This window comes from Polypterus senegalus, chromosome 17 (assembly GCF_016835505.1).
Source record: "Polypterus senegalus isolate Bchr_013 chromosome 17, ASM1683550v1, whole genome shotgun sequence".
Taxonomy (NCBI): Eukaryota; Metazoa; Chordata; class Cladistia; order Polypteriformes; family Polypteridae; genus Polypterus; species Polypterus senegalus.
The window spans coordinates 82698258-82714334 of NC_053170.1; the positions used below are offsets into that span (position 1 = coordinate 82698258).

Genomic DNA, 16077 nt, shown 5'->3' on the forward strand with positions numbered 1-16077 from the left:
AGCAATGGCTGACCTCATAGCACCCAGATAGTTCAAATCTGGAACTGCCAAAAAGTCGAAACAATCCTTTAAAACAGAAGACGGGGAGAAAAAAAATCCATTCGTTATCAGAGCCACAGCCTGTCCTGGCAGCAGCCAACCCCTGATGAGGCACCAACACAGGGCTCATTCCTACCCACATGAACGAAGCACGTCCAGTTCAGCAGAGGTTAGGTGTTAGACTGCTACTTTCAGTCTCAAAAATCCTGAACTTACCGCGTTGGTCTCTCCCACTGAGTTGTCCTGGTAATGTGGTTCAGGTATTGGATTCGTCCCGAAGCTGTTCTGCGCTCCTCCCAACTGCAATGCGGCCACACGTGAAACAGAAAAGGATGCGCAGTTTAAATGAAACAGCCAAAAACTTGTCTTAAATTAAGCTTTACTTGGTCCTCGTGTTTTGATTTTATGACTATTGGAATAATCTACAAAGCTAAAGTGGCAATTTTCAGGTATCAGAATCATTCTGATGAAACTCCGGAGATTACAAAGACAACACAAAGCAGTTTGTCTTAGTGTGCTTGAAATAAATCAAGGTAAGCCTTTCTTGATGATATACGGTGCTCTCCATAATGTTTGGGACAAAGAGATGTTTGTCCTTGATTTAGCCCTCTGCTCTACAGTTTAAAATGTACAATTCAAACCATTCGGACATGATAAAGTGCGCATTGCACACTTTCACTTAAGAGGATTTGCATATATCTTGGTCACACAAATGGTCCCCCCATTTCAGGGCACCACAATATTAAGGACCCAGCAATGGTAGGTCTCTGTTAAAGCCATCATATTTAGGACTTTGTCGCATATCCCTCGTGTGCAATGACTGTTTGAAGTCTGCAATTCACAGACACCACCAGGTGCTGAGGGTCTTCTCTGGTGATGCTCTGCCAAGCCCCTGATGCAGCCATCTTCAGCTTCTTGTTTCGGGGTCTTTTTCCCCCTTAAGTGTTCCCTTCAGCATATGGAAGGCCTGCTCAATTAGATTGAAATTGGCTGACTGGGTTGGCCATTCAAGAATTTTCCATTTTTTCGCTCGACAGCAGTGTGTTTGGTTCATTATCTTTTTCTCGGATGACGTGTCATTCAAGGATTTGTAGGCATTTACTGGAACCTGAGCAAATCAGATGTTTCTACACATCTCAGAACTGAGTATGCTACTGCCGTCAGCAGTTCCACCATCAATGAAGAGAAGTTTGCCAGTCACTGTGGCATGCCCAAGCCATAATGCCCCCACCATCATATTTAACAGATGAGGTGGTTTGCTTTGGATCTTTGGCAGTTCCTTCTCGTCTCCACACTTTGCACCTGCCATGACTCTGATGCAGGTTCATCTTTGTCTCATCTGTCCACAAGACCTCTTCCCAGAATTCTTTTAAGTTGTTTTTTTACAAACTGTAATCTGGCCATCCCATTTTTGTGGCTAGCTAATGGTTTGCGTTTTTCAGTGCGGCCTCTGTGTTTCTGTTCATGAAGTCTTCAGCCGATAGTCGTCTCTGACACGTCCACATCGGCCCCCTGAAGACTGTGACTGATCTGTCTGACATGCGTTTGGGATTTTTCTTTACTGTAGCGAGGATTCATCTGTCACCAGCAGTGGAGGTCTTCCTTGGCCTAACAGACCCTTTGTGATTACTGAGCTCACCAGTGTGTTCCTTCTTTTAACGACATTCCAGACAGTTGATTTAGTTCATCCTAAGGTTTTACTGATGTCTTCAATGGTTTTATTCATGTTTTTCAGCCTAATAATGACTTTTGACTTTAATTGGCACAGCTCGTCTTCATGTTGAACAATGGCAACTACAGATTCCAAAGGGCAGAAGCAACTTGAGGTCTCTTATGAAGCATTGAAGCCCACCTGAGGAATCACAAATACCTGTCATGCCAATTAGTGATGGGAAGTTCCGATCATTTTACCGACTCGGACTTCGAGTCTCGTTCAGCAAAACTAACGAATCTTTTTTCGAGTCATTTCGTTCATTTTAGCAAAATATAATTATAATGTTACCTGTTACCTCCCTAACACATCTACTGCTTACACAAATGTTGATCACACTACAAACAAGACAAAACTATAATGCTATAAGAAACAGAAAATATTAATTCATTGTTTACTTGGGTCTTTAGTCTATGATTCGCTCACCTTGCCTCTTATGTAATTTTATGATAATTTCTAAATATGATCCAACATATAACAAATGGAATTTTACGTTAGTATTTGACTGAGGTACTGAGCCGGTGTTCTAACGAAACATCCTACCCATCGAAATGATCTACTCACTGATACTACGCATGCGCAGACCAAAATTACGCAACTTAGCCTTACTACATTAATGCATTTATTACAGTTTACTGCATAGGTATTTATTGTCAACATTTTATAAGTTGTATATTTTGCATGTGTGACTTTTAATCTTGTACAGGCCATTGTATCCATGCACGAGTAATGACCGTCTTGTGAAATCTTTGCATCAGGCTGTCTCTCTTTCGGGCATTAAATGATGCAAATATAATATAAATTGAGAAATGTTAACATTTCCATAAATTTGATAGACGACTTCTAAATACAACATGTTAAATGATGACAAGGTATAACGTTATAAGTTTAATGTTACGACTTACAATCAACTACGGTAGGATACTTTGGAAAAAGTAGGACAAATCGTCAGAACACCGGTAAGTGGTCACGTGACAAAAGAACGAATGACTCGAAAGACTCGAGGAATGAACTAATCAATTCTCTTTCCGGCTCAGACTGCATAGGTTAAGCTTATGGGGCTGTCACGTGATGAACGAACGACTTGAACCCAAAGACTCGAGAGATGAACCAATCAATTCTCTTTCCGGCTCAGACTGAGTTGGTTAAGCTTATGGGGCTGTCACGTGATGAACGAACGACTCAAACCCGAAGACTCGAGAGATGAACTAATCAATTCTCTTTCCGGCTCAGACTGCATAGGTTAAGCTTATGGGGCTGTCACGTGATGAATGAACGACTTGAAAAACCCGAAGACTCGAAACAGGTGAATCAATAATTACAACACAGAAACTATAGGAAGTTGCGCATGCGCGACTGAACGAATCACTCCCACGAGACGACTCGTTTTTCCTGAGTCACATTAAAGATTCGTTCAAAACGAACAAATCGTTCAAGAACGACCCATCACTAATGCCAATTGTCCTTAAACATTATGGTGTCTTGAAATGGGAGGACCGTGTAGACAAAGTGTTGTCACTTCTACTTGCTGTGACTGAAATGTGAAAGTCTGCAATGTGCACTTTAATCTTCTCTGAATTGTTTGATTTATAATTTTAAACTGTAGAGCAGAGGTGGAAATCAAGGAAAAATGTGTCTTTGTCCCAGGTATTATCAGGGTACCGTAAATGTGATGTAGATTTTTAGGTAGCAATAGATAGTATAAAACACACCTTTTTCTTTTTACATTTTGTAAAAATAAAACCATTTATTTTTGTGCCACGTTTCCCCAAGAATCTTGCATGCTAATCTAATATCACTCGCTAAAAAAGAAGAAATATTACACATGTGCACAAATACATATTTCACAGATCACTCTGTAATGCACTGGCCAGTCATTTATATCTTTCGTTGCCTTACCCATCAGGAAGATCGTTGTCAAAGAGACGACTGCAATCAACTACAGGACCACCAGTACCAATCCTGTCCCGTGACTGAAGACTCACTAGAGGTTCACATAAAATAAACAGGTAGGTGATCCACTGTGCAACAAGAGGACATAAACAGCAACATACCAGTTGTGCACTTACCTACAATCTGTCCCCTAACTGTGTCATTGTCATTTGGACCTAGTTTGTTTAGGTCAAGCCTTTGGTCTGGGAGGGAAAAAAAAAAAAAACAACAAACAGTCAGCTATTCCACATAAAAGATTGTGGTTTGAAAAAACCGAAATGTTTACAATCATGGAAGAAAAGCAAATAAAGGCAGCTAGAAGATGCTGTGCTGTAATGGAAGGGCATTACAGAGGACATCTGCTATGAAGAATGCGCTTCAGCCAGTACGGTTAAGCAAAAGCAACGAGACATCAAATGCCTGCTACTATTGCCAAAGATGGCAGGAAGCCCACCACCAGGGAATACACTCTGAATACACTTACAGCCAGTGTCCTTTAGGCGGTTAATGGCATTAGACAGTAGCCGCACACAGCCTAGGAAGCCAGCCCCTTGCTTCTTGTGGATCTTTTTGTGATTCCAGACACTTATTGTTATTGAATCAGACTTTCCTATGTACCTGGAGGGGGGAAAAACCAAAGAAACATGGTGGATGTTAACTGACTCACTACTGGCAAAAAATAGTGAACAAATGAATATAGGACTGTAACAAGGCCAGAAAAGTATTTCTCTGCTAATGCAAAATGGAATAACAAGAACTTTTTTTACATTCATGATTCACTCTGAGATTTTTCTTTTCCCTTTCTAACATTACATCTAGAGGTTCATCTAACAGGTAGTTTGGAGAGACTTTAGAAATGTCTGAGAGCAGTCCTGTACAGAACAGAGCGCCTAAAGGTATTTGTTCTATGATGTAACCCAACCATTAACCTTACAAAATCATGCACTCATGATTCTCATATTCCTGATCTGCTGCGCTACATGTTCAGGATATTGTTGTCTATGTCCCAGATATGCAACAAAAGCAGCATAATCTCACAAGTCGTAATGCTGGTTCCACTTGGGATCAAGCGTATTCCTGACAGTGTCCGTCGAATGGCATTGTCCTGAGCCGTCAACTACCACTTTAGCAAAGGGGTCAGGGAGGCCTGTGGGAAAACGAGACAAACGAGGCGGACAGATAGTCACGTGTGCACTTCCATTAACAGACCAAAGCTATGCACTTTATTTTTTTTTTCAAAAAGTAATTCTGTGAATGATTCATACTTACGAAAAAAGTCTTTCTTCACAAGGTTTTTTGCACAGAGAACTGCAAGAGAAGAGATAATGGAATTTAAAAGTGCTGGACATGACAAGCAAAAAGTATTGAAGGAAGCTGGCCAAAAAATAAAAAGAAAGTACAAAACTCCTGAAGATTAAAAAAAAAACAAAAAACTTGCGAAACACCACATAATTTCTCCATTTATGTACTGAAAAAAGAAACCTATTAGATAGATGAGAAGAAGTCTGAGATTTCAACATTTGGACCACCATCCACTTACGTCTGCCAAGGCCAGGGCTGACAAAGCACAGCCTTAGAGGATGACTTGGGTCTCCCCAAAAATATCCAACATTACAAAACTTGATGACCAATATTAGCATATTATAGAAAATGTAAAAATATTCAAGCTGTGATGTTTGTCAAGCAGAAATAAGCATATTATCGTACTGCACAAAGCTTCATTTTTCAGTTTGGGTCATTCAATATAATTAATTCAGAATACAAAAATTTACTCAAAAAAATTAAAATTTCATTATATTCATAACACATCACTGTATGTATCTGTGATGTTTTTTCTCTGCCATCATTCACTAAAGTTAACAAGAAAAAAAAAAACAAAACACAAGATATCATGAAAATGCACCAATTCAAAGGTGATGTGTGAGGTTTTTATAAAATACTCCAAAACCAGGAATTCTTAAACTTTGTAATCTAAGAAACCAAAATAGAAAACTGGTACTGTACTGTACTGTACTGTACTGTACTGTACTGGGACCCCCAAGAGTAATATAATAATCAAAATGACAGTGGAGTTGTACATAGAAAAGTAACAGGGACCATATAGTAAAAGTGAAAAAGGAAATAAATGGTTTGGTTTTCAGTCACAAATTTTTTCACATGAATTACTAAAACAGAAAAGTGGGAAACAAAACACATCCATTTTCAAAACCCACTTATCCTGAGCTGGGTCATTGGGCAGCACAAGCCAATCCCAGGAAGCAAGACAGGAACACCACCTGGGCTGGTCAGCAGCCCGTCACAGGGTGAACACACAGACGCACACACGAGCGCCAATTTGACATCACCAGTCCAATCAGACAGCATGTTTCTGAACTGTGGGCGGAGCCCACGCACACATGGGGAGAGCATGCAAAGATCACACAGTGAGCACCATGGACTTGAACCTCAAACAGTTATTACAACAGAAAGACACTGCTGAGGTATACCACTGCTGTCACTAAATTACTACGATTCGGTAAAGCCAAGAAGTTGATATTCTAGGTGTAGAATCAGCATATAATAATACATTTGACTTATACAGCACCTTTCCTATGCTAATGGTGCTTATGAGGATTTTTGAAAACATAAATTGCCTGACTCATGCTGCTAGTTACGGAATGAAGTAGTTAAAAATGACATAATCAATACCGCTTTACTTACCACATCTTAAATTACTGTTGTTTTTTTTTTTTATATAAAAAACTAGGGGGCTTTTCTTACCACCCCACGTCTTTGGTTTTCCAGAGACACACTTTTAAGATTTTTTTTCTTTGAATTGTTGCTATTTCATTAGTTTCACTTTTATTTCAGAACTTCTGTAAAAACAATATTTGGAATCTTTGGAGTCCCAACGTGCTGAATCTTTTAAATGAGGCCAGTGAGACGTGTTTAATGACTCTGTACCATCATTCAGGATTGGTTTCTTGGTTTGGAATTTCAGCACAGACAGAACGATCGACATCATCAACGGTTAATCAAAAACCCCAAAGTATCCAATAAATGCATGTGAGGTAAACCACGTGTTTGAAATTCTCTTGACTTAAACTTCAAAGCCTTAAATATATTTACATATTTCTGACACATCACGTATGTCTATATTCAATCTCTATTCGCCTTTTCGTTATATCTCTGTGTAATAATTTCTGTTTACTTTCTTTGTTTTGATACTGTCGTTTTTTTTCTGCTTTCGTATTCTGTATCTTGCTCGGTATGCGTTTCGTGCCTACTTTTTTTTTTTTTGGAGTATTTTGAATTCCAGTTTTCATTATCTCTAACCTGCTCTGCATGTGTTTGGCCCCTTTGTTTTTTGAACGTTTTTATGACGTTTTCTACTTTGTCTTTTATTTCTGACCTCGCTTTATCCTGCTTTTTTTTCTCAATGACACTGGGTAATAATTTCTGTTCGTTTGCGCTACTGCGATCTTTACTTTCTTTTTTTTTTATACTTTCTAATTTTCCTACTTTCATATTCTTTAACTTTCTCCACATGTGTATCACACCGTTTTTTTTTTTTTTGAGCCTTTCGAATTCCACTGCTTTCATAATCTCTAACCTGCTCTGCATGTGTATAGCGCCAACGTCCGGATTGGATGTGCTTTTTTTTTTCCCCAATTCTACTTGTTCCGGGCTGATAATTACTTTCCTTATTTTGTGAATTTGCACCTAGATTATTCTTTCTTTTTTCTCTCCAACGCTTTTGAGTCTCTCTTCTCCGCTTTGCCGTCTACGTTTCATTTATAACGTATTGTACTTATACGCTTTATATGCGCTGAGAGCCCTGGATCTGTGTGTGCCCAACGCCAAAACCCGACTGAGTGTGTTGCTGCCCGTGCTCTTATTCATTTGTAAGTAGGGTGTGTCTTGCAAGAATCTCATGTTTTACGTCATTGCGAGACGGACCTGGGTCAATCTCTCTAGTCTCGCGGGTCTTTTAAGCGTCTTCCATGATCTTAACGTGAAGATCACGTATCATCGCCCTACTGTTTCTCTTTAGGATTTTTTTTTTTTTTTAGTAATAGAGAGATAACATTTCTCAAATGAGCTCTGCCTTTAAGAATACATTTTCCTAAGTTAGTTCGCAGACACTTTAACATGCCCCAGTTTTCATTTAACACTTACCAGAATGGAATAAAAGATTCCTAAAAAATGTATGCACTATTGGTATTTTATGCAGGTGAAGCATAAATCTTGCAGAATAATTCGTGGAACAGTTCAGTTTGAAATGTTGAACTCTACCAACTGACGTCATGCCAAATGCCTATTGCTCATCTCAGCCTTTTCATATTTTCTCGTGTTCTTACAGTTTACTGGCCCAATCAACACACCCCTCACATTACCAGTTGATGGACATTTATCAGACCACATTTAACTAGTGTGACGATGAGAAAGAACTGATCCTGGCTGAGGCCCATTAAACTTATTGTAAAATCTTCAGCACACCTCTGATCCAGACTGGCATTCGATGGCTGTGAACGCGGGATGAAGCACAGAGTAAGCTGTTCATGGCCACTCTCAACACTCTAAATAAACACACACTTGCCCTTCATAACACCCTGAAAGCTGTCACACCCTCATGCTTCTTCGATTATTTTCATTTTGACATTTCAAACTAGTGCCGTGGTCCTTTCACCTCACAAGATTATCCTTCCCTTCTCCCTCTTTTTCTTATACGAAGTTTTGCTGTCAGATTGTCAGATTGTTGAGTAGGTTTGTGAGATGGGAGGCGAGAAACACCACGGAAACAAAAGGTCTCAGTGATGTGCCAAGAGCATTGTTTCACATACCGTTATATTAAATAGTACGCTAAATAGTGGATGGCATATCATTCAATACAGAATTCACACTTGGATGAACTCTGCTAGTTTTACTACACAATCATGTGGCGACCCATCACAGACATATCTGTAATCCATAGTTTAAGACGCACTGCTCAAACCAGACAGACTTGGTGAGGATTCAATCTCTGGATTTTTCTAAACAAAACAAACGATAGATCTTCATCTATAACCAATAATTGAGATACAGATGTTTCATATTTGTGAACGGCCAAATGTTAGTGGGTGTATGGCACCCCCAAATAACCTTGTTCACGATTGATCAACAACCCTGTATACAGTCCTAACTGCTTATTTCACTTTGTAGCTACGATTCAACAAGGCAATAAGTAAGTGTAACTGAACACACCAGATACCTGCAGTGTAAATAGACATTTTGTGTCCATGCGCTGCTTATTACAGCATGTGCCGACTCGATTCAAATGGAGGTCACCGCATGAGAAACATGGAGACTTCTTGCTCATCAATGCACAGCTCCTTGTTGGCCCTATAAACTCTGCTTTCATCTGAACTGCACATCCAGCCGTACAAAGGCCACTGCCTCATCACATTAGCTGCAGCCCCAGAGCCTATAAAGCAGGTACAGCTGCTCTACCTCACAGAAAAGTGTCTGTTTCATTGTGAGCAACAGATGCTGTCAAACAAAAATACTAAGAAGTCTTTTCTGAAACTTAAATGCGATCACGCTTAAATAAAGGCGGCAAGTTTAATCCTGTAAGGGTCCAGAGTAATGTAAGGCTGTGTGGAATTTTATAAAATTTAAAGATAAAACTGTAATAAATGCATTTAATATTTGGATATATAAGAAATTAGATTCAACCATAAGCACATTTATTTGGAATTCAAAACATCCACATATCCAAAGTGCGACCCTACAAAGACCTAAGGCAGAAGGTGGCATGGCCCTACCTAACTTTCAGTTTTACTAATGGGCAGCAAAACATACAACACAAATAGATGAACATACACAGGCTTGGTCGACAATAGAAATAAAATCCCGCAGTTCCTCTTTACATTCCTTGCTTTACGCCCCAATAAATGCAAATTATCGCCAATATACTAACAACCCAATTGTGCTTCACTCACTCAGAATATGGAACCAATGTAGGATGCATTTTAAGATGAAGAATCTTTAATCTGTGGCAATTCTGCACGAGAACCACCTTTTTCAACCCTCGTAAACATATGCAGTTTAATATCTGGAAAACATTTGGGATTAAATCACTTAGAGATCTTTATACAGGGGGTCCTTGGGTTACGACACAGTTCCATTCCTACAACAGTGATGTAACCCGAATTTTGGTGTAAGTCGAAACACTCTACCCTAAGTAACTTACCTATCCTAACACATTTGCAAAATCATAATCTAGAACATAAAAACACAAAATCTAAGCCTCAGAAAAAGGACATAAATATACTGTACTGTACACTGTACTGTAGTAACAGAAAAAATTAGTGTAAAAAAATCCTTACCTTTATTCCTTCTCATTTCTCAATTTTTTTAAGTTTTGATGGGAGTGAGCGTTGTAAACTCAAAACGTTGTATGTCGAAACGTTGTAACCCGAGGACCCCCTGTATAGACAATGTCTTTGTATCCTACGAACAATTATATTCTAAATTTTACTTTCCAGCAACACATTTCTTTCACTATCTTCAAATTAGAAACTTTGTTAAACAGAACCTGCCCGATTTTCCTCAACTCCCTCTATGCTGGAAAAAATATTGATCAGTTTCAAGGACTTAGACAGCATCTCTGCAATATATAGAACCATTTTACAGTCCCTTACTTTCAAAGATTCAAGAGGACACTGGAAAAAGGATCTCTCACTCAGCACCTCCGAAAAAGGAGTGGAGGGTAGCAATGCAGAGAATTCACTCGAGCTCCATATGCACAAAACATACAATTATTCAATTCAAAAATTATATATTGAGCACATCTGTCTCACTTAAAATTGTCCAAAATGTTGTCAGGGTGAGATTCAACCTGCGAGCGCTGCAATCAAGTCCCAGCCTCACTGCGCCACATGTTTTGGGCCTGCACCAAATGAACATCATTCTGGACCAAAATCTTTAAATGTCTTTCAGACAGCCTTGGTGTCACAATCCCTCCTAATCCACTAACAGCTGTGTTTGGTGGGTTCACAGAGGGGCTTAAAGTGGAGATGGAAAAACAAACTGTGATTGCCTTCACTACACTATTGGCACGTAGACTTATTTCGCTCAACTGGAAGAATCCTAACTCTCATCTTTTAAGTCAGTAGGTAACTGATGTTTTATATTATTTGAAATTGGAAAAAATCAAATTCTCACTTAGAGGATCTGCGCAGAAATTTTTCAAAACCTGGCAGGATCTAATCAATAACATTTTAGATTAAGCTTTTAAAGCACTGAGGAAGCAGATTCTCTCCCTATTCCTTTTTTTCTTCTCCAATCATCTATATTCACTTATTAATTTATCTATTTACTTATTTTTACTAGGTTTAAATTTTATTCTGCTGCTCATGCTCTCTTTCTCAGGGGTGGGAGTTGATTTGTTTTCAATCCTATTCTTGTAAAATTGATCTGTGTGTATGGAACGTTGTGAGATTTCAGTAAAATCAATAACATTTAAATATATATATATTTGGATATAGATGTGACCATTTAAAAATTACAGACACGAGATTATCAGCCGAACACAGATCATGCACTGTATATGGCCTTTTCTACAAAACCAACATTACAGTCTCGTTTGAGATTAAAATCCACATAAATTTACAATCTTCAAAATCAATAGATTTTAAATTGCTAAGTATTAATTATGACAGAAACAAGAAACACTGGGATACCACCAATTAACAAGAAAAACCTGCACAAAGAATTCACTTTAATGCACAGCATAAGCGGCATTAGGCAGCACATTCAGCACCTCGAGGCCCCCCACATACTGGAGCATCAGAATGGCTATGCTAGGGTGTCTCCACTTTGCGTTTAACAGATGCGAGCTCCTCATCCTAAGCAGAAGCAGCAAATTCTTTGAAAACACGCAGGCTTGCGGCTGGAATCCATTTCTCTGAACTGTTGAAGGTCAAGAGCGATTTCCATCGTTATAATTTCTCCCGCTGATGCGAGTCTTTGCCACTGTTGCACGTGAATTTTTCTGCACAGAAAACACGGTATTTTGTTAGGATTGTCTTTATGATGTAGCATCATGGACCTGGCTTGCAAAATACCTAGAATGAAACGGGCAGGACAGAAAGGTTTACAAAGGAAATTTACTTTAAAAGGTTTTCCATTTTCGTTTTCTGTGTTTTGCCTCAACATGCTGAAGTTTTATGTTTTAGGTATTTTATTTTTACTCATAAAAAAGAATCTGTCAGTTTCTTCTGGTAAATAAAATCACACCATAGTATCCAAACTACAAGTCACGTTCAGCTGGCAATGCCAGGCTCCTCCAACTGGGGCTCGGTCTTCTTCATGCAGATACAGCAGGTCTCTGGTTCAGCACAGCATTACAGAGTTCCCCGGTGTCTCTTATTTGCTTACTGACAGTCTCGACTCCTTTTCGTGCAAAACTCGGCAGGTCCGACTTAAACATCTCACTGCTGATGAGCCACAGAAGCAAGCCATTGTGTGCTTCCACTTTAAACAATGGTCTTCTCTTGACTGTTCAAGCGAAATACAATGGAGCCAAGCTCCACAGGACAGTCCACTCCACGGACTCAAATGCATGAGCTGTTTGCACCACAGCACATTCACTTGGAGATGAACTGATGACTGCCGCAAAAACAACAGAAAGCTGACATAGGGACACAAGTTTGGAAAAGGAGGGACACTGGTTTGTCCTTCTCTAAATGCTAAACGTTTATCCTTACCCATTTTTTCATTTTCCTTGATATTATTTCAATTTTATACAAATCAGTCCAGCAGGGGTCCCCCACCTCTGGTTCTGGAGGGCCGCAGTAGCTACAGGTTTTCATTCTAAAACTTATCTTAATTAGTGACATGTTTTTGCTGCTAATTAAATTCTTTTAAATTAATTTTAGTTGACTTGTTTTTTAAAGATGTGTTCCCTTGAATTGCTTTATTTCTTTCCTTAAATGGTACCCAAACAGAAATGAAATGTGAAGTAACAGAATATGCACCAAGGCGACAGCATTTAATGTGTGCATCACATGGAGGTTTACTTTAGCCAGTCTGAGAAAAGCCAAAATGATGCTCTGGATTATAGAAATGCCAAGTTCACGTACAGTGTCTTGAAGGAACCATGCAAACAGGCAAGATTCCCAATACTCCGAACGCCCAGTGCTAACATTACCATTTACGAGGTGTGGCAGAAAAGTAATGAGACTGGCAACACTGCAAGCGATCTGGCAACGCTGCGCTGTTGTCCTTGATAGAGCACGTGTATCAGTACCCTCCCATAGCTCAGTGCGAGTTTCAACTCCTTCAGTTAACTACGTGATTTTTGTGACTGCTATTAGCAAAGTTGTGTTTTGGTTGTGCGTCAGGCAAAATGGAACAGCGGAATTTGGAGCAACGTTGTGCCATTAAACGGCAAGTGTGACGTTTGAAAAGTTAAAACGGGCCTATGGGGAACATTCTTTATCCCGAGCTCAAGTTTTTCGCTGGCACAAATCATTTTTGGAAGGCAGAAAACACGTTGAAGATGAACACCGTTCAGGGAGGCCTTCAACTTCGAAAACCAATGAAAACATCGAATGTGTGAACACTCTTGTGAGATCAGACCGTCGTTTAACATTAAGAATGTTGAGTGAACAATTAAATTTGAACAGATTTACCGTTCATCAAATTTTGACTGAACATTTGCACATGCGAAAGGTCTGTGCCAAAATGGTGCCGAAAAACTGCCCTCTCCATAACAGAATTTTTGACCTCAAAAGGCATTCCTGTGGTTCCCCAGCCCCCTTATTCACCTGACCGCAGTCCGTGTGACTTTTTCCTTTTTCCTAAACTGAAAGATGTCCTCAAAGGACGTCATTTCGAGACTTTAGAAAACATCCAAAAGAGTGTAACGGACATGCTGAAGACCATACCGTTGAAGACTTCCAGCTGCTACCAACAGTGGGAACGCGTCTCCATCGTGTGTAGCTGCCCAAGGAACTACTCTGAAGGGATAACATTGATGTTTGAAAAAAATAAAAACTTTGGTAAATAAAAAATCAGTCTCATTACTTTTCTGCCACACCTCGTATATTCCAGACTCTACACGCTGCAAATCACAGCCAAAAGGACCTCAGGGATTAACAGCCCTGTTTACATCTGTGTATAAACACAAGAAATCCAAAGTGAAAGTCCACACACCACTAGTTTTTGACCACTGCCAAATAATGTCATCCATGGTTTTTTTCCGGGCACATTTCTAAAGTTACCATGCATGCATTTATAAACTCATGAGCAGACTAAATGCCAAGCATTGTTACACAACTTTTCCAGTGATTTTTAGCCATGGACTTCTTTCACACAATCTTAGCTCATTGAGGGCAGTCATAGCACAGGTGACGCAGTGGTAGTGCTGCTGTTTTGCAGTATTGGAGACTGTGGAAGATTGTGGGGTCGCTTCCCAGTTCCTCCCTGTGTGGATAGCGCTTTGAGTACCGAGGAAAGCGCTATATAAATGTAATGAATTATTAGCACATTCTTGTGATGGCTAGTAGTGTAATTTAACATCCACTGCAAATCATTTCGGTCTTAAGTCATAGGAGTGGGCTTGTGTCAAAGTGAGTGCTGACAACCAGTGAGTGCTTACATAAAATGGAGTTATGAACAATAAGGAACACAGGTCATCCGTCTCATGTCTTTTGTACCACAGCAGAAAGGTAAAAAGGGCCAAGGTTATGGCTGAAGTTGCCATACCTGAAAAGTATTCACACAGCACCGGCTCTGTCAGGCAACGTGATTTTGGGCGTCACAAAAAGAATCTAGTTCAGCTGCAAAAGAATCCGTTGGAAAATCATCATAAAGTCATGTAAGTTGACATCTTCAGAGTTTCCAGTTGTTTAATATAATATTCTTGATGGAGACAAGTTTGAAATTCCCTATGAGTAGAAGTAATGCAACATCGGCTTAATTCTGCCTCTTAAGCCGGGCGGGAGAACATCAAACTAGCCCTAATTAAACAGTGTGGTGATGCTGGAGCTGCACAGTAGTCAGACTTCCTGCCTCACACTCCAATCTCCCGGACTGTTACCTGTGTGGGATTTGCATGTTTTGTCCACATCTGCATGTGGCTTTCTTCAGGTACTCTGGATATTATAGCTTAAAAGGCACTTTAAAATGAGTGGGCCCTAACAATAAAATGATTCCTGTAAGAAGACACCAGATGTTACTGGGACAGGCTCCACCACACCTCTAACCATGAACTGGATTAAGGGAGCTGAAGAATGTTATCTACCGGTAATGCTATACTGACATCATAATGCATCTGGACTGCTTCATACAAACAACTGATTCAACCATATCTTGAGAAGAACTGGGCAAAGACCGCTCTGCCTACAAGTCTAGATAGATAGAATACTTTATTAATCCCAAGGGGAAATTCACATAATCCAGCAGCAGTATATGGATACAAAAAAAAAAAACAATATTAAATTAAAGAGTAATAAAAATGCATGTAAAAGCAGACAATAACTTTGAGTGATGTTAGCATTTACTCCCCTGGGTGGAATTGAAGAGTCGCATAGTGTGGGGTAGAAACGATCTCCTCAGTCTGTCAGGGAGCAGGACGGTGACAAAAGTCTGTCACTGAAGCTGCTCCTCTGTCTGGAGATGACGCTGTTCAGTGGATGCAGTGGATTCTTCATGACTGACAGGAGTTTGCTTAGTGCCCGTCGCTCTGCCACAGATGTTAAACTGTCCAGCTTTACTCCTACAATAGAACCTGCCTTCTTAACAAGTTTGTCCAGGCTTAAGCCTAACAAGAGATAAAATGGCTTTATGGTGTTTGACACCACCTTTGCTTCAATTGACTGAATGGAGAGTAATTTCAGAGTTTGGTTAAAAAAAAAATCCTGAAATTTCAATTAGCATCTGAAATCTTGTTGCGGTGTAGTATTTTCAGGTCAGGATCTCTACGCTTTCTGAAGAGAAGCACTTTTGAAAATATGTAATGCTGTTGGAAAATTGTGCTTTTACAGTATGCTAAATATGACTTGCAACATTTAAATCGGTATGTTTAACTTCAGTCTGTTTTAATCTTCGAATTATTTACATAATGACTTAAGTTGCAGGCTCAGAGCTCATGTGGGAAATATTCTGTAATTGAAAGGGCAGGCAGGTACAAATGAGCTCATTAATATTCATGAGGTCACTTTCCAAGACTGTCAAATTTTGGAAGTAGATACAATTCTTGGGTGCATGCAAAACAGACAAGACAGGAATTCAGGGAAAAAAGTATAAGTTCTTAAAAAATGTCATTGTTTATTATAATGTATGGATTTAAGCTTAGATACATTGAGCAGTGTGCGTATGCTTACAAGAATATCTGAAATGGAGGATTTGGGGTTTTAAGATTAACATGT

General features: G+C 39.5%; 1 protein-coding gene across 1 annotated transcript in view; it reads right to left on the reverse strand.

Moving 5' to 3' along the window:
* smurf2 (SMAD specific E3 ubiquitin protein ligase 2) overlaps positions 1–16077 on the reverse strand; it is a 66923-nt gene that overhangs the window by 12728 nt on the left and 38118 nt on the right. The window contains exons 2-7 of the mRNA XM_039740585.1: positions 4952–4990; positions 4721–4829; positions 4167–4300; positions 3820–3885; positions 3650–3734; positions 256–339 (exon numbers count right to left, since the gene is read on the reverse strand). Of these exons, the coding sequence (XP_039596519.1) occupies positions 256–339; positions 3650–3734; positions 3820–3885; positions 4167–4300; positions 4721–4829; positions 4952–4990 (517 nt within the window). The remainder of the gene's footprint in view (positions 1–255; positions 340–3649; positions 3735–3819; positions 3886–4166; positions 4301–4720; positions 4830–4951; positions 4991–16077) is intronic.